This window comes from Schistocerca gregaria, chromosome 1 (genome assembly GCF_023897955.1).
Source record: "Schistocerca gregaria isolate iqSchGreg1 chromosome 1, iqSchGreg1.2, whole genome shotgun sequence".
NCBI classification, from domain to species: Eukaryota; Metazoa; Arthropoda; class Insecta; order Orthoptera; family Acrididae; genus Schistocerca; species Schistocerca gregaria.
Genome location: NC_064920.1, coordinates 70,665,977 through 70,689,610, shown reverse-complemented (window position 1 = coordinate 70,689,610; position 23,634 = coordinate 70,665,977). Strand labels below are relative to the sequence as shown.

The 23,634-nt window shown below is 39.6% G+C and overlaps 1 protein-coding gene across 1 annotated transcript in view; it reads right to left on the bottom strand.

Moving 5' to 3' along the window:
* Positions 1-23,634, bottom strand: part of LOC126331023 (piwi-like protein Siwi) — a 242,412-nt gene that overhangs the window by 206,671 nt on the left and 12,107 nt on the right. The window contains 1 exon segment of the mRNA XM_049996440.1: positions 11,867-11,921. Within this exon segment, the coding sequence (XP_049852397.1) occupies positions 11,867-11,921 (55 nt within the window).

Here is a 23,634-nt window from a genome sequence, read left to right as displayed (position 1 = left end):
ACTGGAAGCGAGGTATAGCAAAGCTAATGCAGTGAGTGCTCAGCTACAATCTACTCTCTTCTGCAAGAAGGAAGTCAGTACCAAGACTAAGTTATCTGTGCACCGTTCAATCTTTCAACCAACTTTGTTGTATGGGAGCGAAAGCTGGGAAGATTTAGGTTACCTTATCAACAAGGTTGAGGTTATGGATATGAAAGTAGCTAGGATGATTGCAGGTAGTAGTAGATGGGAACAATGGCAGGAGGGTGTCCACAACGAGGAAATCAAAGAAAAACTGGGAATGAACTCTATAGATGTAGCAGTCAGGGCGAACAGGCATAGATGGTGGGGTCATGTTACACGCATGGGAGAAGCAATGTTACCCAAGAGACTCATGGGTTCAGCAGTAGAGGGTAGGAGGAGTTAGGGCAGACCAAGGAGAAGGTACCTGGATTCGGTCAAGAATGATTTTGAAGTAATAGGTTTAACATCAGAAGAGGCACCAATGTTAGCACTGAATAGGGGATCATGGAGGAATTTTATAAGGGGGCTATGCTCCAGACTGAACGCTGAAAGGCATAATCAGTCTTAATTGATGATGATGATGATGATGATGATGATGATGAGTAGAAAAATTATGATTCGTCACATCGGACTACATCCTTCCAGTCAACAGATACTGTCCGGTTTCTCTGATATTTATTCACCTGAAACCATGTAGCATTATGTGCCGCTGTGAACAGTGGCTTTTTGTGAGGCAACTGCCTCGAAAGGTTCATTACTTAGAGTTCCCTTGACAATGTTTGCTTGTAAAATGAATGAGACAGAAATTCATTCACTCACAGCAGCAATTTGTGCTGTGTTGGAACAAATTATCATTAATATGACACAACACTTGTCTCCAGTCCCTTTAAGTTAGGATATTTCCATGACAGCTGTCCTTATTCTGTTTTACATGGTTGCAAGGGATGCATCATTACTTGTAGACACAGATAGTCCATGCTGATGTACTATCAAGACAATCAACTTAACTGATGGAGTGGTTATAGATACGTCGAAACAATAGCTGCTCTCTTCCATTGTTATGCCTCCTCGCCAATCCATCTTACAACGCTGATTCCATTTAACCAACTCCGACAAACATACCACTTCACTTTCCTGATTTACATCAGTAATCATGTGACCAGCACCAGTCTTGTTAACATCTATTTTGTCCAATGGGCTTCTTTTAAAAATAATCACACAATATAGTGAACCTTGAAATATCGAAAACTTGTCTGTGCCAAATTTTTCTTCAGTCCCTTCCCTTGGAAGCCAAAAATCCTGATATTTTGCGGAAAACCCATCGTTGTATTGAAGTTTTTGGAAGGCTGGAGAAGGGCACATTTTACCCCTATATATTGAAGTTGAGTGGACAAAAACTCTTTATAATGAAGTCCACTTTATATATTGAAGTCTTTCGTATACTACCTCCGTATATCGAAATGTGCGCAAAGAAGGTAATCCCAGTCCCTCCCCTCCCTGCGTTGATGCATTAGTGAGATCTATGTCGCATTGCAGTTCCCACATCCTCTGTGCAGGTGTGATTTGAGACAGTGTTTGTTTTCACTGAGTGTGAGCTGTAAGTGTCAGCCATGCACTCTAAGAGGAAATGTCTGACCATAAAGCAAAAGTTAACTGATGAAGGGAAAGTAGGAATGAAAAAAAAAATAGACATAGATACAGAGTTTGGGATTCTGATAAACACATTGTCAACAATAATCAAGAATAAAGACCGTGTCATTGCAATAAATGAAGGGACAGATCAGAAATGACAAAGGCGGAGTTTCCAGATTTTGAAGAGTGTTTAGTTCAGTAGTTCTGACAAGAGGAACAAAACTGAAAGAAAAGTTGGATTATTTTGCAGCACAATGGGATATGATATGTTTTGTGTTGGTAAAGGGAGGTTAGAAAAATTCAGGAAATTTTCTGTAAAATGAAAGGGGAAAGTGCCAGAGGAGATAACAAAATTTGTGTCAGTGGAAGCTAGAATTGCAGAGGATTCTTCAAGATTACAAACCGTATGATGTTTTTAATGCAGATGAATTTGGACTGTTGTACAAATGTATCCATACAAAACTTTGACTTTTGGAGAAAAATACCATGGGGGCAAGTTGAGCAAAGATCTTGTTACCATTCTGTTAGCAGCAAATATGACTGGCACAGAAAAACTCAAGCCATTTATGATTGGAAAATCAAAGAAACTGCCATCAAACAATGGAAAATCCAGGATGGAATGTAACAATATTATGAAAAGGAAAGTTGCAAATCACCAATAGCAGAGATGCTGAGTCGCAGATAGGAACAACAAAAAGACTGTCACAACTGCCGGGTTCCATTGCCTGAGACTACAGTCATGTGTGAGAGTTGCGTTTGCATGAGTGTGTGTGCGTCTGTCTACTGTCTATTGCTGACGAAGGCCTTAATAGCTGAAAGCTTTAAGCTTTATTTGTGACAGTTTTTTTGTTGTGCCTATCTGTGACTCAACATCTCCACTATATCATGAGCAGCAACTTTCATTTTCATAATAAAGAACCTGACATGTTCTTCCTGGTGTAAGTCACTCCCTGTGAGTACACTGCGAACAAGCAAATATGGCTTCAGAAGTGTTTTCCAGTTGGTTAAAGGGCTTTGATAGGAAAATGACTTATGAAAACCGAAAGGTTAAGTTGCCTGTGGACAACTCCATTAAAATCTGTGAGAATATTATTTTTACAAAACTAACACTGTGTCAAAATTGCAGCCCTCGAATCAAAGAATAATCGAGAATGCCAAAGAAAGCTACTGGTATGAAGTGGTCCAAATGACATTCTGCAATATTAACAATGACAAACCTACAATTATCAACATTTTATATGCTATGAGAATGCTGGATAAAGTGTGGGGAAACATGAAGGAGCCAACAATCGTCATTTGTTTCTGAACATGTGAATTTTCAATGATAGATGAAAATGAACAGCTCATGATTTTAATACTTAAGCATGTAAAACCTTAAGTTTGATTCTGACACAGGTTTGTGTCAATTTTGGATAAAGTTTTTATTTTCTGAAGTACTTACAGACAACACCTCCTGTCAGTATCCTCGAGTCCAAATGGACAAAAGTGGTGACTCACTTTAACACTGTTTATGTTCATTTTGAAGATTTCATGGATGTGGACAATGATGCAATACAAGGATCACAAACAGAAGCTGAGACTACTGACTTTGTGAAGACAGCGAACGAAACAGAAGACAGAAACAGTGATTAAGTGGAAGGGGAAAGGGCAGAGGGGGACCACCAGTGATGGCCATGCAGGCCAAAGTGGATCTCGACACAATCAGAGCACATGTGGAAAAGTGTCAGGAGGTAGCGGATAGTGTGTTCTCAGTCATGAAATCACAGAGAATGAAATTGACTTACTGGTTCTCAAAAGTTTAAAGCAAGCCAAAACTATGGAATACTTTTAGAGCTAACTATTTCTGGAAATTTTTGTGTACATTCTGCATAATTTTATACTAAATTTAATTTTTTTACAATGAAAATAATTATATAACCTTATAAACTGTTGTCTATTTCAAAAGAAATAAAACAATATGCATAACAATCTATCTTGATTTCTTTTTTATATTACCAAAACTAACATAAGCCTCCCATATTCAGCCGCATATAAGACAAGGTTTTTTCCCAAATTTGTCATTCAAAAAATACAGTCATCTTACATTCCCAGATTACAGTATTGCTACTGAGGTAAACATTTTTTCAGTGTTTAATAGATTAATGTAAGCGTTATATTACATTTACAGTTGAAGTTTTGGCCTTTTTAGGTTTCATACAAATATATTTTCAAGGGTTCTGAAAGGCAGAGCTTAGCAAATAATACTTTCGCTTGATTAGACTCAAGATTTCCCAATATGTAGAAGTGTCCCATAAGAGTATCAATCTTGTTCGATCAACCATGTGAAATTTGACTTGTGGTGCTAGTGCAACACATGGATACAGAGAAACTATGACTATACACTACACTAATCTAATGCTCCACTTAAAAAATTTACAATTTTGTGAAATACTGGAGGAAATAGCATTGAATTCTATCAAATCACAAACTTTTGTTGTATCTGAATAGGTTTTCAACAGAAGTTCTCATACATTTATGGATACATATGCATATATTCATGCTGCTTTTTAAATAAAGGTAACATTCAAAGGTAAAAATCTTGTCCTTCAAAAACCATTGAATGATTCTGAATCCTAGTGAGTATTTTATTGGGTTATGAGAAACTAATGATTTAAGAAGTGCATTGCAGATGAAAATTCAGTGCTGTTCACATATTAGAATACTGGGGAAAAAGTTACCAGCCTTTAATCAACTTTGGAACAAGATGGAGATATTCAGATGAAATTAACCCGAAATTAAATGTCTAACAAACAAAACAGATCACATCAAACTGACTGCAACTGTTATCGCAAGAATAGATTATAGTGAAAAGAACCACTAGGAAGAAAGTGCTAGATTGCGGGACGAGTGAAAGTTTAAGAACTGGACTGAATCACAATTGCAATCTTTCATTTATGTATTAGTTGCTGTTGTTGCATATACCTGGGTCCCAGAAGATAATAGCCGTCAATATTTCACTGTTGGTCAAGCGCAGCAATACAAAAGGCTTGGAGGAGAAATAGTGATATGACCTTAGCTGAAAACTATAATGAGAGTGGGGAGTGGAGTGGTAAACGGACAGCAAACTCTATCTTTCTGCCAACCACGGGAATTTACACAATGGATTTTAGCTTTTTATGAACTCTACCATCTTTAAACTAGTTTGCTTGAATCCACTTGTACTTGGAATTGAACAACAATACCATACATTTCTGCAGGAGGCCAGTGGCGTAATCATGTGTTTTATGCAGCAATGTTGTCGATGCTCACCCTGAGGCATGATGCAAATGATAGGGAGTGCATCAGCTGCTGGTTCTACACAGCCAATGGAAGAGTGGCAGGCAGATGAGCAAAAGACATTGTAACATTTTCATGTCAGTATAGAAGCAAAATCCGGTGTGTGTTCCAAAAAAAAAGAAATCATAACATATTCGGAAGAAACAGTGACATATTTGTGACAAAGAGGACGAAGTTTCACAGCTGTCCAATTTGGATGGTGGTGATGATAAAAAATAGTGGCACCTCATATGACAGGCTAAAAAAAAAGCAGCAAAGAAAAATTAATGTGCATAATTTCTTTTTGTTCTTTTATTTCTTCCTTGATTATCAAAACATACCACCCCCCCTCCCCCCCATGAACAATGAACCTTGCCGTTGATGCGGAGGCTTGCGTGCCTCAGCGATACAGATAGATGTACCATAGGTGCAACCACAATGGAGGGGTATCTGTTAAGAGGCCACACAAACGTGTTGCAGGAGCAACAGTCTGGACGATTGACTGATCTGGCCTTGTAACACTAACCAAATCGGCCTTGCTGTGCTGCTACTGCGAATGGCTGAAAGCAAGGGGAAACTACAGCCTTAATTTTTCTCGAGGGCATGCAGCTTTACTGTATGGTTAAATGATGATGGCGTCCTATTGGGTAAAATATGACGGACGTAAAATAGTCCCCCATTCGGATCTCCAGGCGGGTACTACTCAGGAGAACGTCATTATCAGGAGAAAGAAAACTGGCGTTCTACATATTGGAGTGTGGAATGTCAGATCCCTTAATCGGGCAGGTAGGTTAGAAAATTTAAACAGGGAAATGGATAGGTTAAAGTTAGATATTGTGGGAATTAGTGAAGTTCAGTGGCAGGAGGAACAAGACTTCTGCTCATGTGAATACAGGCTTATGAATACAAAATCAAGTAAGAGGTACTGCAGGAGTAGGTTTAAAAATGAATTAAAAAATAGGAGCATGGGTAAGCTACTACAAACAGCATAGTGAATGCATTATTGTAGCAAAGATAGACATGAAGCCCATGCCTATCACAGTAGTACAAGTTTATATTCCAACCAGCTCTGCAGCTGATGAAGAGATTGATGAAATGAATGATGACATAAAAGAAATTATTGAGATAGTGAAGGGAGACAAAAATTTAATAGTCATGGTTGACTGGAATTCGATAGCAGGAAAAGGAAGAGAAGGAAAAGTTGTAGGTGAATATGGAATGGTGGCAAGGAATGAAAGAGGAAGCCGCCTGGTAGAATTTTGCACAGAGCATAACTTAATTATAGCTAACACTTGGTTCAAGAATCATGACACAAGGTTGTATACATGGAAGAGGCCTGGAGACACTAGAAGGTTTCAGATAGATTATATAATGGTAAGACAAGAGATTTAGGAACCAGGTTTCAAACTGTAAGACATTTCCAGGGGCAGATGTGGACTCTCACCACAATCTATTGCTTATGAACTATAGATTAAAACTGAAGAAACTGCAAAAAGGCGGGAATTTAAGGAGCTGGGACCTGGATAAACTGAAAGAATCAGAGATTGTAGAGAGTTTTAGGGAGAGCATTAGGGAATGACTGACAAGAATGGGGGAAAGAAATACAGTAGAAGAAGAATGTGTAGCTTTGAGAGATGAAATTGTGAAGGTAGCAGAGGCTCAAGTAGGTAAAAAGATTAGGGCTAGTAGAAATCCTAGGGTAACAGAAGAAAGGAGAAAATATAAAAACATAGTAAATGGAACAGGCAAAAAGGAATACAACGTCTCAAAAATGAGATTGACTGGAAGTGCAAACTGGCTAAGCAGGGATAGCTAGAGGACAAATGTGAGAAGAGAGAACCACTTATGTCAAGAGCTCAGATGTAAACTCAGTTCTAAGCAAATACGGGAAATCACAAATGTGGAAGGAGTATATAGAGGATATATACAAGGGTGAAGTACTTGAGGGCAATATTATGGAAATGGAAGAGGACGTACATGAAGATGAAATGGGAGATATGATACTGCGTGAATAGTTTGACAGAGCACTAAAAGAGCTAAGTCAAAACAAGGCCCGGGGTGTAGACAACATTCCATTAGAACCATTGATAGCCTTGGGAGAGCCAGCCCTGACAAAATTCGACCATCTGGTGAGCAAGATGTATGAGACAGGTGAAATACTCTCAGTCTGCAAGAAGAATACAATAATTCCAATCCCAAAGAAAGCAGGTGTTGAAAGATTTGAAAGTTACTGAATGATCAGTTTAATAAGTTATGGCTGCAAAACACCAACAGACAAATGGAAATACTGGTAGAAGCCGACCCTGGGGAAGATCAGTTTGGATTCTGTAGAAATGTTGAAACACTAAGGCAATAATGACCCTAAGACTTATCTTAGAAGATAAATTAAGGAAAAGTAAATGTACATTTCTAGTATTTGTAGACTTAGAGAAATCTTTTGACGATGATGACTGGAATACTCTCTTTCAAATTCTGAAGGTAGCAGGGGTCACATACAGGGAGGGAAAGGCCATTTACAATTTGTACAGAAACCAGATGGCAGTTAGAGTTGAGGGGCATGAAGGGGAAGCAGTGGTTGGGAAGGGAGTAGAAAAGGGTTGTAGCATAACCCCTATGTTATTCAATCTGTATATTGAGCAAGCAGTAAAGGAAACAAAAGAAAAATTCGGAGTAGGAATTGAAATCCATGGAGAAGAAATAAAAACTTTGAGGTTCGCTGATGACATTGTAATTCTGTCAGAGAGAGTAAAGGACCTGGAAGAGCAGCTGAACGGAATAGACAATATAAGATGAAAATCAACAAAAGCAAAACGAGGATAATGGAATGTAGTCAAATTAAATCAGGTGATGCTGAGGGAATTAGATTAGGAAGAGACACTTAAAGTAGTAAAGGAGTTTTGCTATTTGGGGAGCAAAATAACTGATGATGGTCGTAGTAGGGAGGATATAAAATGTAGACTGGCAATGGCAAGGAAAGCATTTCTGAAGAAAAAAAATTGTTAACATCGAGTATAGATTTAAGTGTCTGGAAGTTGTTTCTGAAAGTATTTGTTTGGAGTATAGCCATGTAGGGAAGTGAAACATGGACGATAAATAGTTTAGACAAGAAGAGAATAGAAGCTTTCCAAATGTGGTCCTACAGAAGAATGCTGAAGATGAGATGGGTAGATCACATAAGTAATGAGGAGGTACTGAATAGAATTGGAGAGAAAAGAAATTTGTGGGACAACTTGACTAGAAGAAGGGATTGGTTGGTAGGACATGTTCTGGGCATCAAAGGATCACCAATTTAGTAGTGGAGGGCAGCATGGAGGATAAAAATTGTAGAGGGAGAGCAAGAGATGAATACATCTACATCTACATCCATACTCCGCAAGCCACCTGACGGTGTGTGGCGGAGGGTACCCTGAGTACCTCTATCGGTTCTCCCTTCTATTCCAGTCTCGTATTGTACGTGGAAAGAAGGATTGTCGGTATGCTTCTGTGTGGGCTCTAATCTCTCTTATTTTATCCTCATGGTCTCTTCGCGAGATATACGTAGGAGGGAGCAATATACTGCTTGACTCTTCGGTGAAGGTATGTTCTCGAAACTTAAACAAAAGCCCATACCGAGCTACTGAGCGTCTCTCCTGCACAGTCTTCCGCTGGAGTTTATCTATCATCTCTGTAACGCTTTCGCGATTACTAAATGATCCTGTAACGAAGCGCGCTGCTCTCCGTTGGATCTTCTCTATCTCTTCTATCAACCCTATCTGGTGCGGATCCCACACTGCTGAGCAGTATTCAAGCAGTGGGCGAACAAGCGTACTGTAACCTACTTCCTTTGTTGTCGGATTGCATTTCCTTAGGATTCTTCCAATGAATCTCAGTCTGGCATCTGCTTTACCGACGATCAACTTTATATGATCATTCCATTTTAAATCACTCCTAATGCGTACTCCCAGATAATTTATGGAATTAACTGCTTCCAGTTGCTGACCTGCTATTTTGTAGCTAAATGATAAGGGACCTATCTTTCCATGTATTCGCATCACGTTACACTTGTCTACATTGAGATTCAATTGCCATTCCGTGCACCATGCGTCAATTCGCTGCAGATCCTCCTGCATTTCAGTACAATTTTCCATTGTTGCAACCTCTCGATACACCACAGCATCATCTGCAAAAAGCCTCAGTGAACTTCCGATTTCATCCACCAGGTCATTTATGTATATTGTGAATAGCAACGGTCCTATGACACTCCCCTGCGGCACACCTGAAATCACTCTTACTTCAGAAGACTTCTCTCCATTGAGAATGACATGCTGCATTCTGTTATCTAGGAACTCCTCAATCCAATCACACAATTGATCTGATAGTCCGTATGCTCTTACTTTGTTCATTAAACGACTGTGGGGAACTGTGTCAAACGCCTTGCGGAAGTCAAGAAACACGGCATCTACCTGTGAACCCGTGTCTTAAGGCCCTCTGAGTCTCGTGGACGAATAGCGCGAGCTGGGTTTCACACGACCGTCTTTTTCGAAACCCATGCTGGTTGCTACAGAGTAGATTTCTAGTCTCCAGAAAAGACATTATACTCGAACATAATACCTGTTCCAAAATTCTACAACTGATCGACGTTAGAGATATAGGTCTATAGTTCTGCACATCTGTTCGACGTCCCTTCTTGAAAACGGGGATGACCTGTGCCCTTTTCCAATCCTTTGGAACGCTTCACTTTTCTAGAGACCTACGGTACACCGCTGCAAGAAGGGGGGCAAGTTCCTTCGCGTACTCTGTGTAAAATAAAACTGGTATCCCATCAGGAGCAGCGGCCTTTCCTCTTTTGAGCGATTTTAATTGTTTCTCTATCCCTCTGTCGTCTATTTCAATATCTACCATTTTGTCAACTGTGCGACAATCTAGAGAAGGAAGCCCAGTGCAGTCTTCCTCTGTGAAACAGCTTTGGAAGAAGACATTTAGTATTTCGGCTTTTAGTCTGTCATCCTCTGTTTCAGTACCATTTTGGTCACAGAGTGTCTGGACATTTTGTTTTGATCCACCTACTGCTTTGACATAGGACCAAAATTTCTTAGGATTTTCTGCCAAGTCAGTACATAGAACTTTACTTTCGAATTCATTGAAAGCCTCTCGCATAGCCCTCCTCACAGTACATTTCGCTTCGCGTAATTTTTGTTTGTCTGCAAGGCTTTGGCTATGTTTATGTTTGCTGTGAAGTTCCCTTTGCTTCCGCAGCAGTTTTCTAACTTGGTTGTTGTACCACGGTGGCTCTTTCCCATCTCTTACGATCTTGCTTGGCACATACTCATCTAACGCATATTGTACGATGGTTTTGAACTTTGTCCACTGATCCTCAACACTATCTGTACTTGAGACAAAACTTTTGTGTTGAGCCGTCAAGTACTCTGAAATCTGCTTTTTGTCACTTTTGCTAAACAGAAAAATCTTCCTACCTTTTTTAATATTTCTATTTACGGCTGAAATCATCGATGCAGTAACCGCTTTATGATCGCTGATTCCCTGTTCTGCGTTAACTGTTTCAAATAGTTCGGGTCTGTTTGTCACCAGAAGGTCTAATATGTTATTGCCACAAGTCGGTTCTCTGTTTAACTGCTCAAGGTAGTTTACAGATACAGCACTTAAAAATATTTCACTGGATTCTTTGTCCCTGCCACCCGTTATGAACGTTTGAGTCTCCCAGTCTATATCCGGCAAATTAAAATCTCCACCCAGAACTATAACATGGTGGGGAAATCTACTCGAAATATTTTCCAAATTATTCTTCAGGTGCTGAGCCACAACAGCTGCTGAGCCCGGGGGCCTATAGAGACATCCAATTACCATGTCTGAGCCTGCTTTAACCGTGACCTTCACCCAAATCATTTCACAATTCGAATCTCCGTCAATTTCCTTCGATACTATTGCACTTCTTATCGCTATAAACACGCCTCCCCCTTCACTGTCCAGCCTATCTCTGCGGTATACATTCCAAACAGAGTTTAGGATTTCATTACTGTTTACGTCTGGTTTCAGCCAACTTTCTGTTCCTAGTACTATATGGGCGTTGTGACTGTTTATTAATGAGAGCAGTTCTGGGACCTTTCTATAGACGCTCCTGCAGTTTACTATTAGCACATTAATATTGTTATTCCTTGTTGCATTTTGCCTACTCCTGCCTTGCCGCGTCTCAGGAGGCGTCTTGTCGGGCCTAGGGAGGGAATTCTCTAACCTAAAAAAAACCCATGTGCACTCCACACGTACTCCGCTACCATCGTAGCCACTTCCGGCGTGTAGTGCACGCCTGACCTATTCAAGGGGACCCTACATTTCTCCACCCGATAGCAGAGGTCAAGAAATTTGCACCCCAGCTCTCCGCAGAATCGTCTGAGCCTCTGGTTTAAGCCTTCCACTCGGCTCCAAACCAGAGGACCGCGATCGGTTCTGGGAACGATACTACAAATAGTTAGCTCATACACTAAGCAGAGTCTGAAGGATGTAGGTGCAGTAGGTACTGGGAGATGATGAAGCCTGCACAGGATAGAGTAGCATGGAAAGCTGCATCAAACCAGTCTCAGGACTGAAGACCACAACAACAACAACAACAGACAATAAGTAAATGGTAAAAGTTTAGAATAGGTGAAATGGTAACTTCTCAGGCAGATACCCTATGCCAGTATAAGTCTGTAATTTTATTAGTGAGACTATGTTAAAAAACAAATTTTTCTCAGTGAGCCTCTTAGAAAAGTAGGGATGTCTTACATTTAGGGTCATCTTATACTCAGGTAAATACAGTATACCACACACAAATGCAGAATCACAATACAGTAATTAAAAATATTGCTCTATTTACTATATGTACTAAGCAACTAGAGAGAGTTAAGAGGGAGGGGGTTGGGGGTGAGGGTGGAGGAAGAGGTGAAAATGAGATATTTCTTACCTGTTGGTAATGACTTGGCTACAGCTGTCATGTCAAATGATGTAGTACGACCCCTCTGAAAGCAGTAGAAACCAGATATTTACACTAAATTTTTATAGGTGCAAATATCACATAAAATTATGAGATCTGGAGAATGGTTACAGACAACTGCATTTATGATGCATATAAAACTCTTTACTACACATCTACACTTTAAATTTCTCAAAATCTGCATGCACTTAGTAGGTGCCACATTAACTGGTTTTGAATATTTCCATGGTATTGGATAAATGAGAAGATATGTATCTGTGGCATACATAACTACATACACAACTCAATCAAAAGCTTTTTATCAAATAAGACTGTAACATGCAATTATGAGTAGATATTCATTCTTAGTGGAACGGTATCAGGTGTGTCTCAGAAAGCTTTGACAGCTCATTCCCATTCACACTACACATAAATTTCTTAGTTTACTATGTCTTGGATCCTCTAAGGTTGCTTACAAAAGATGATAATTACAAAAAAATAATCTCAGAAGTGAGTAGTTTACGAGATTGCAGAAGATTCAAAGGCCAATAATTAATATAGTGAGTGGAAGGTATGTTTATGTTTAAGTACCATCAAATACAAAAAAAAAACACATAATTACTTAAAAGTATCGCTAAAGCATTAGTGTGTGCCCTACAAATGGTTGCGAGTGATAAGTTTCCCAGGGTTTTCTGTTGGCATTTGTGACGTTCCCATGTATTCGGATTTGTGGTCTCAACTCCTTCTGTAGGTTTCCTCTAGTGCTATGTCTGCGTCCCCCTATAGATTGAATGTATTTTATAAAAAGTCATAGATAAGATGGTACTGTCACAAGAAATTCCTCACCTGCTCAGGTCCCCAAAGAGCCCTTCATTTTATTGGTCATATGCGCTCAGCAAATTGGATGTTGCAAAAGTGCCTCGCAAAGGCAACAAAATGAAATAATTTTCTGCTGCATTCAATGGCATAGAGGGATCTGGGAAAATGAACTTACTGATGTGGCTGACAAGGAGGCTTGCTCCCTTCCACCTCCCACTCTCAGTTCAGTCTCCTTGCAGGCTGTTACCATATAACCAACTCAGATGGCAGGAAGCTCAGTGACTGGATATAAGGAATAATAAGCTGCCTCCACTAAAACTTTCCGTGTGACATGGCTTAGTCTTCCCGACGATGACGAGCCAAAGAAGTAGGCCTTACAAGTCTTAAGAGCGGGACATTGCCCCTGACACAAGGCATTTCTTCTACCACGAGTAGCCATGACTTGTGCCACAGATGTATAACACATGTCAGTAAGAAATATTTTAATTGATTGTGTTTTATATGAAGACCTTGGAGTAGATCTGGGTCTTTCATATGACCTGCCACCTATTTTAACTGATAATGAGGCAAGTGTAGTTCGTATTCTCTGTCACATCAGGACTTCTTCCCAAAATGCTGTATGTGAGGTTTTAATGTGTCGCAGAGTGGCTTGATCATCCATTATTTCTAAACAGTCACCAAGCCACAGCCATCTATCCAATTTTTAACTGTGTCTGTACTGAGGGTTTATCCTTGATTTTATCGAGTTATTCTGCTGTGTTTTGTCTGGTTTTTATGGTTGATCTTTTAAGAATCACACAGTGCTAGTGTTGTATTTTCATGTCCTGTGAGTTGATGCAACTTGGATTTTAAATTTAATGTTAATTCTTTAGCAGATTTTCATGCATGGGCACTGATGATCTCGTCATTTACTGCCCTAAACCAGTAATCACTAATCCTGTGTGATACGTAATGCTTTTTGAATTAAGTCCCCAGAATTTCTTGAACAGTTTTGTGACCCATTATCATACACTAAAGCCCATCACAGGCTAAATCCTGCACAGTTTTGGTGGTAAGGATTGAAGAGATGCTATTTTACAAGCACCATTTACTCAAGAATCTTCCATAAACCTGATAAAGCAGTACCTTCCCAGAATACATCCGTTGGACCATTGCCTAACATTTACTTTTCACACTCAGAAATTCATGTAGCTGTGCCATTGTCATTTATGTGAACGGTCATGACTAAGTATTGCAATTATGTAAAAAGAAAAGGAGGGGAGGAATAGATGTCTGGCATTTACCTTCAGGAAGGAAAAAATTAATACTAGTGATTGACACATATAAAATTACACACTATCCTAGCTTTGAAGATTAATTATTTCCTTACACATGGAGTAGAGACAGACAGGTTTGGGAAGCTTTAAAAGCTTTTGAAGTTAATACTAGACTCAAGTCAATAACAAATCATCAAAGTCATATATAAAATGTGCTGGTGTAAGCTGTCAAAATAACATCTCAGAATAAAAGGAACTAATTTCACCTACACCAAGTGAATGAAAATCACCACATTTTTATCGTGTCTCTCCTGAACTACCATATTTACCTGATTATATGATCAGGCTTTTTCCCAAATTCGTCATTCCAAAAACATGAGGTCATCTTATATTCACAGATTAAACTATTGTTCCTAAGGTCAATGGTTTTACATTGTTTAATAGATTATCATATGGTTTGCTTTACATTTACAGATGAAGCTTTGGCCATTTAGATTTCATACAAATTTATTTTTAAGAGTTCTGAAGAGTAGGGCTGAGCAAACAATATTTTCATGTGAATAGTCTCGAGATTTCCCAATACATCAAAGTGTTCAGTACAGTATTGATGTGGTGCTAGTGCAAGGGATATGTGAGAAGCTTGTCACTGCAGTAATCTAATGTCCTGTTTAAAAATTGAAGATTTTGTGAAACACAGGAGGAAATGAATAAATGGCATAAGTTGAGAACAGGTGTAATATTAATTTGTTATGCAGATACTTTATATCAAAAAAAGTTTGTAATTCTGGTTGGACAGAATACATTAAAAAATAAATTTTTCTCGAGGAGTCTCTTCAAAAAGGGTCATCTTATACAAAGGAAAAAGTTCAAGGCAATCATAAAATATATTTTAGACAGGTACGTGCTGAGTAAAACTGTGACGGACAGGAAAAAGCCTCCGTGGTTCAGCAACAAACTTAGGAAACTACTGTGAAAGCAAAGAGAGCTTCACTGCAAGTTTAAATAAAGCCAAAACCACTCAGACAAACAGAAGCTAAACGATGTCAAAGTTAGCATAAGAAGAGCTATGCGTGAAGCGTTCAGTGAATTCGAAAGTAAAATTCTATGTACTGACTTAACAGAAAATCTTAGGTAGTTCTGGTCTTATGTTAAATCAGTAAGTGGCTCGAAACAGCATATCCAGACACTCCGGGATCATGATGGCATTGACGCAGAGGATGACACGCATAAAGCTGAAATACTAAACACCTTTTTCCAAAACTGTTTCACAGAGGAAGACAGCACTGCAGTTCCTTCTCTAAATCCATGCACAAACGAAAAAATGGCTGACATCAAAATAAGTGTCCAAGGAATAGAGGGGCAACTGAAATCACTCAACAGAGGAAAGTCCACTGGACCTGACGGGATACCAATTTGATTCTACACAGAGTATGCGAAAGAACTTGCTCCCCTTCTAACAGCCGTGTACCGCAAGTCTCTAGAGGAATGGAAGGTTCCAAATGATTGGAAAAGAGCACAGGTAGTCCCAGTCTTCAAGAAGGGTCATCGAGCAGATGCGCAAAACTATAGACCTATATCTCTGACCTTGAACTGTTGTAGAATTTTAGAACATGTTTTTTGCTTGCGTATCATGTCGTTTCTGAAAACCCAGAATCTACTCTGTAGGAATCAACATAGATTCCGGAAACATAGATTCCGGAAACAGTGATCGTGTGAGACCCAACTCGCTTTATTTGGTCATGAGACCCAGAAAATATTAGATACAGGCTCCCAGGTAGATGCCATTTTCCTTGACTTCCGGAAGGCGTTCGATACAGTTCCACACTGTCGCCTGATAAACAAAATAAAAGCCTACAGAATATCAGACCAGCTGTGTGGCTGGATTGAAGAGTTTTTAGCAAACAGAACACAGCATGTTGTTCTCAATGGGGAGATGTCTACAGACGTTAAAGTAACCTCTGGCGTGATACAGGGAAATGTTATGGGACCATTGCTTTTCACAATATATATAAATGATCTAGTAGATTGAGTCGGAAGTTCCATGCGGCTTTTCGCAGATGATGCTGTAGTATACAGAGACGATGCAGCATTAGAAAATTGCAGCGAAATGCAGGAAGATCTGCAGTGGATAGGCACTTTGTGCAGGGAGTGGCAACTGACCCTTAACATAGACAAATGTAACATATTACGAGTACATAGAAAGAAGGATCCTTTATTGTATGATTATATGATAGCGGAACAAACACTGGTAGCTGTTACTTCTGTAAAATATCTGGGAGTATGCGTGCGGAACGATTTGAATTGGAATGATTATATAAAATTTATTGTTGGTAAGGTGGGTACCGGGTTGAGATTCATTGGAAGAGTCCTTAGGAAATGTAGTCCATCAACATAGGTGGTGGCTTACAAAACACTTGTTCGACCTATACTTGAGTATTGTTCATCAGTGTGGGATCCATACCAAGTCAGGTTGACGGAGGAGATAGAGAAGATCCAAAGAAGAGCGGTGCGTTTCGGCACACGGTTATTTGGTAAGTGTGATAGCGTTACAGAGATGTTTAGCAAACTAAAGTGGCAGACTCTGCAAGAGAGGCCCTCTGCATCACGGTGTAGCTTGCTGTCCAGGTTTCTAGGGGTGTGTTTCTGGATGAGGTATCGAATATATTGCTTCCCCCTACTTATACCTCCAGAGGAGATCACGAATGTAACATTAGAGAGATTCAAGCACTCAAGGAGGCTTTCTGGTAGTCGTTCTTCCCGCGAACCATATGTGATTGGAACAGGAAAGGGAGGTAATGAGAGTGGCATGTAAAGTGCCCTCCGCCACACACTGTTGGGTGGCTTGTGGAGTATAAATGTAGATGTAGGTATCTTGCCAGTATCAGTGGTTCAGTTGTTCAGTAGATGCAAGAGAAACGCAATGACAGAGAGATCATAAATGAAATGCATTTGGCTGTCAAGAGAGCAATGCGTGATGTCCTCAGTGACTACTGTAGAAGAATATTTTCAAGTGATCTTTCAAAGAAACAAAAAAAAAAATTCTGGTTGTATGCAAAGGCTGTTCATGGCACCAAAAGTTAAGTGTCCAGTCTCTAACGAATGAGACAGGAACTGAAATTGAGGGAAGCAACACAAAAGCTGAAATGGTTAACTCTGTTCCCAAATGTTCCTTTACAAAGGAAAACCCAGGAGAACTGTCCCAATTTAATCCTTGTGCCACTGGCAAGATGAATGAAATAAGTATTAGTGTCAATGGTGTTGAGAAACAGATGACATTGTTAAAATCATACAAAGCTCCAGGCCCAATGGAATCCCTGTCGGATTCTATATTGAATTTGGGGTGAGTTAGCCCCTCTTCTAACTATAATCTGTCAATGGTTCCCTGACAGCCAGTTCTTTGAAAAAGGCACAGGTCACACCTGTATACAAGAAGAGTGAAAGAAGTGATCCCCAGAACTACTGTCCGATATCCTTAACATCAATTTGTTGTAGAATGTTAGAACATATTCTGAGCTCAAACATAATGAGGTATCTTGAACAGAATGACCTCCAGAATGCAAACCAGCGTGGATTTCAAAAACATCAATCATGTGAAACCAAACTTACACTTTTCTCACATGACAACTGAAAGCTTCAGATCAAGGCAACCAGGTAGATGCAGTATTTCTTGATTTCCAAAAAGCATTTGACCACACCTATAATTATTGTGATTGGATTGAGGAATTTTTGATGCAGAAGACATGGCATGTTATCTTGGATGGAGAGCCATCATCAGATACAGAATTAACTTCAGGTGTGCCCCAGGGCAGTGTGTTGAGACCTATGTTGTTTATGTTGTATATTAATGCTTTTGCAGACAATATTAATAGTCAAATGAGTTTTTTTTGCAGATGCAGTTATCTACAATGAAGTACTATATGAAAGAAGCTGTGTAAATATTGTCGGATCTTGATAAGATTTCAAAGTGGTGTAAAGACTGGCAACTTACTCTAAATTTTCAGATACGTAAAATTTTACACTTCACAAAATGAAAAAAAAAAAAAAAAAATGAAAAACCACGTAGTATCGTATGAAAATAATATCAACGAGTCACTGAGGAAATCATTAACTCATACAAATACTTGGGTGTAATACTCTGTAGGGATGTGAAATGGAATGATCACACAGTTTCAGTTGTAGGTAAAGCAAATGTTAAACTTCAGTTTATTGTAGAATACAGAGGAAGTATAATCAGTCTACAAATAAGATTGTTTACAAATCACTCAAGCCACTGGTTCTAGAATACTGCTCAAGTGCGTGGGTCCCATACCAAATAGAACTAATAGGGGATACTGAATGTATACAAAGAAGTGCAACAAAAAGGAGCACAGGTTTGTTTAATCTGTCTGAGAGTGTCACAGAGATACTGAAGGAACTGACTCATGAGAAAGGTTGTTAACAAAGTTTCAGAACTAGCTTAAAATGATGACTCTGGGTATATATTACAATCCCCTACATACCACTCACATTGGAACCATGAAGATAAAAGATGAGAATCATTACTGCACAGACGAAATCACTCTTACCACACTCCATATGTGAAGAGAATGGAAAGAAACCGTAATAACTGGTACAATGGAATGTACTCTCTGCCATGGACCTCACAGTGGTTAGCATAATATGGATGTCGATGTAGATGTAGCTACAGCTTAAACTTGAATCAACGTATGCAGCCAGAGGATCTGCTCACAAACCAGTGCTTCTCAAACACCCCATGCTTTTCACAAAATGTAACCTAGTGATGACATGACACACATCTTACTTGAGTCTCTGATGCTGTTGACAAGCAACAGATGTTAACATAAGCAGTGATCTATTGTCAATAGTGACAATTTTAAATGTTCCACTGAATCATGGAATAATCTACCAGATGCAGAGATGCTAGATGTAAAAATCTTGGAACAATACAGTGCAAGGATTTAGAAAGATAGTGAAAGTGCAAGCGCCACAATGTGATATTGGGTAAACATTTTGTGAACGACAAAAAGTGCTGTGACTAACAGTGACAAATTGGAACAAAAACAAAACAAAAATGGGAAACTTCAGCTTACAAATGCAGCTTTTGCGACATGAATGGACAGAAAAAGAGTATTTCAAGACAAAACTAAGAATGCAAGCTACAAACAGTGTCAGAGAAGCTCACTGCGGTTTCTCTGTGAATGAGTCTGCTCTGAAGTTTTGTGACTCCAACATTTTTTTATGCATAGGCAGTGGTTGCACGTCACATGTATGCAGCAATCTGAAAGAGTTCACACATGTGACAGAAATGCAGGATAATTTAATGCTGGTAGACAACAGCACTAGACAAGTAACGGTTACACTTCACAACCACAGCCAGTGGTGCCAACTCTGTAATGCTGAAAAACACTTTGTACACACAGTCAGAACCAATCTCATTCCAGTGGTAAAGTTTGTTAATAACAACCACAAAGTGAAATCTGAGAAAACTCATGTAGTTATATGAGATACTAATGGTAAAGTCAAAGTGACTTCAAACAGATTGGTACGTTGTTTTATTTACAAAAAAAATGGTCCCAAGGCGTACATTTTTGCCAAGTCACAAATTATGAAAATTGATATGCAAATCTGGAATGATAGATTTAGCCGCTTGCAAGATATGATCAAAATGCTCATAAATAAATATGTTACAGGTCTGATATTCAGTGAGACCGATCTCACTATAAGCACTACATGTCTTGAAGGAAGAATCAGTCCACTGCCTTCCATGAGTGAGAATGGAACTCGAACTGACTTCTGGAGTTAATCCATTCTGACATTCATGGGCCTGTGCGAGAAATGTCTCAAGCTCAGATTTTTAAAAACTAGTTAAAAATAAGTACAGTCATAAAGTTAAATCCTTTCTGCTGCATAATGGTAAGGAGTAATGCAATGAAAAGAACGGACCCCATCCTCAAAATGGAAGGAATACAATGACATCTAACATTTCCGTAACACTGCAGCAGAATGGTGTTGTCAAACAAAAGAACCATTTGTTGGTCGTAGTGGCTTGTTCATGCTGCTTGAGTCAGGACTACCCCCACCAGTTTGGACTAAGACACTCAACACAGCTACTTACATCCAAAGATATTGCTTAAGTAAAGGACTGTCTGATGGAACTCCACATGACAATGGGCCAAGAGAAAAACTGACCTACATTGTCTTTGTACATTTGGTCAAAAAGTTGTCATCCTGGACAAATCGCAAAATAAAGGGAAGTTCAATCTTAAAGGAAAAGAAGAGAATTTTGTATACTGTTCTGAATGCTTGGAAGCCAACTGTGTGTAGGTACCAGATGCACAGATGCTACACATAAAAATCTTGGAACAATACAATGTGAGATTCAGAAAGACAGTGAAAGTGCATCCTGGACAAATCGCAAAATAAATGAAAGTTCAATCTTAAAGGAAAAGAATACAATTTTGTATACTGTTCTGAATGTTTGAAAGCCTACTGTGTGTAGGTACCATGAGACTGCAGGATGCACCTGTCCAAGAGTTGTGAAGTTCCTTGAACATGACAGTTTTAAGTCCACAAAAACTTACACAGATGTCTTTGAAGATGAACCAGATCGTCACCAAAGAGCATGCAGCAACATGAATTCCATTGGAGAAGATTTCAACAGTGATGCAAACACTGAATCAGAGCCACTGCCAGAAAATGAACCAATCTACAGCTTTGAAGAAAATGAGCTTCCAATCACTGATGGCCAAGAAGTTACCCCCAACAATGACTTTTCATGTGATAAATAATTCTTCAAGTGTCACAGATACTAATTTCCCTGAAAATGGAACAATGTCAATATATACAGGAGTGCTGGAACTTTAATTGAAATAACTATTCCTTTACATATTATACACAAAAATCCATTTTCAGAGTTCTACTATCCTTTCAGAGTAATCACCAGCATTTGTGATAACCTGTTGCCAGAGATATGGAAGTTGTAGAGTACTTATAGAAACCCCAGTTGTGTTGATAGTGAAGTGGAGTGGTCTGTCACTCAACAAGTCTCTGTAACAGTTCTGAAGTGAATGCACGAAGTGCTTCTTTTAATTTAGGAATCAAGTTGAAATCACAAGGGCACAAGTACATGGGGTGTGGTGGGTGGGATAAGCACTTTCCAGTCCCATTGATCAAACAAATCAGTCACAACTTGTACCAAATGCACCAGAGCATTGTCCTGCACAATGATGGGCAGATCCTGCAGGAAGTGTTGCTCCTTCTTTCTCTAAGATGTCCATTCTTGGAACACAACTGACGACCAGCTTACAGAGAGAAGGCAGAGATTTGTCAAGCAACGAACCTCCCGCTCAAACTATCAACACATCTGGGGTTTCTAAGAGTATCATAGAACTTTCACATCTTGGGCAACAGGTTATACACAATGCTGATTCTCTCCAGTTGCAGCAAGAGCTGAATAATTTAGATTATTTATGGTATCAGTCAAATTTGACTTGCATGTCTCACAACTGGATGTCACTACTGCATTTATCAACAGTGAAATTGACACAGAAATATTCATGCAACAGCTTGACTCAATGGTAAACTACTTAGGAAAGATGAACAATGTGGAGACAACCTGTCTCATGCTCATGAAGACACAACTGACAAGCTCCAAACTCTGATATCTGATAAAGTATGTGAACTTAGAAAAGCCACTAACAGGCTGTGCCTAGTTGGTCAACAGTAGTATTCCAAGCTGAATGCAACCCTAAAATCAATTAGGTTGCAACCCACATATTCAGATTTGCTTTCCTTTCCAGACAGTGTATTTGTCTGCTTGTGTCTGTGTATGTATGGATGGATGTGTGTGTGTGTGTGTGTGTGTGTGTGTGTGTGTGTGTGTGTGTGTGTGTGTGTGTGTGTGTGTTTCCGCTCCCGGGATTGGAATGACTGATTACCATCTCTCTTAAAACCCACATCCTTTCATCTTTCCTTTTCCTTCCCTCTTTCCTGACGAAAAAGCCGCCGGTTGCGAAAAGACAGGTATACACTCGCATACACACTTAACACCATCCGCACATACACAGTCACAAGCAAACATTTGTAAACGCAAAAAGTTTGGGCAGAGATGTCAGTCGAGGCGGAAGTACAGAGGCAAAGATGTTGTTGAAAGACAGGTGAGGTATGAGCGGCGGCAACTTGAAATTAGCGGAGGTTGAGGCCTGGCGGATAACGGGAAGAGAGGATATACTGAAGGGCTAGTTCCCATCTCCGGAGTTCTGACAGGTTGGTGTTAGTGGGAAGTATCCAGATAACCCGGACAGTGTAACACTGTGCCAAGATGTGCTGGCCGTGCACCAAGGCATGTTTAGCCACAGGGTGATCCTCATTACCAACAAATACTGTCTGCCTGTGTCCATTCATGCGAATGGACAGTTTGTTGCTGGTCATTCCCACATAGAAAGCTTCACAGTGTAGGCAGGTCAGTTGGTAAATCACATGGGTGCTTTCACACGTGGCTGTGCCTTTGATCATGTAGACCTTCCGGGTGGCTAAACATGCCTTGGTGCACAGCCAGCACATCTTGGCACAGTGTTACACTGTCCGGGTTATCTGGATACTTCCCACTAACACCAACCTGTCAGAACTCTGGTGATGGGAACTAGCCCTTCAGTATATCCTCTCTTCTCGTTATCTGCCAGGCCTCAACCTCCGCTAATTTCAAGTTGCCGCCGCTCATACCTCAACATCTTTGCCTCTGTACTTCCGCCTCGACTGACATCTCTGCCCAAACTCTTTGCGTTTACAAATGTTTGCTTGTGACTGTGTATGTGCAGATGGATATGTGTGTGTATGCGAGTGTATACCTGTCCTTTTTTCCTCCTAAGGTAAGTCTTTATGCTCCCGGGATTGGAATGACTCCTTACCCTCTCCCTTAAAACCCACATCCTTTCGTCTTTCCCTCTCCTTCCCTCTTTCCTGATGAAGCAACCGTTAGTTGCGAAAGCTTGAATTTTGTGTGTATGTTTGTGAATATATCAACCTGCCAGCGCTTTCATTTGGTAAAGTCACTTTATCTTTGTTTTTATCCCACATGGTATGTTTCCCAGAGGTAAATATTCCTCGTGGGAAAAATATATCTAAAAACAAAGATTCTGTAACTTACCTGATGAAAGCGTTGGTACGTTGATAGAAGCAATAACAAACCTATGTGATCATTCTATTTCATATATCTTCAAAGTGTTACACCCAGGTATTTGTATGAGTTGGTTGATTCCAACAGTGATTTATTTTTTTATTGATGATATAGTCAGAGGATAGTGTGTAAATTTCAAGCTTTCGCAACCCACGGTTGCTTCATCATCGACTGTGGGTTGCGAAAGCTTGAAATTTATACACTATCCTCTGACTATATCATCAATAAAAAAATAAATCACTGTTGGAATCAGCCAACTCATACAAATACCTGGGTGTAACACTTTGGAGATGTATGAAATAGAATGATCACATATGTTTAGTCATGGGTAAAGCAGGTGGTAGACTTCAGTTTATTGGTACAATGATGGGGAAATGCAATCAATCTACAAATGAGATTGCTTACAAATTACACATGCAACTGGTTCTAGAATATGTTTGTGGGACCTGTACCAAATATAACAGGGAATACTGAACATGTACAGCAAATGGCAGCATGAACGACCACAG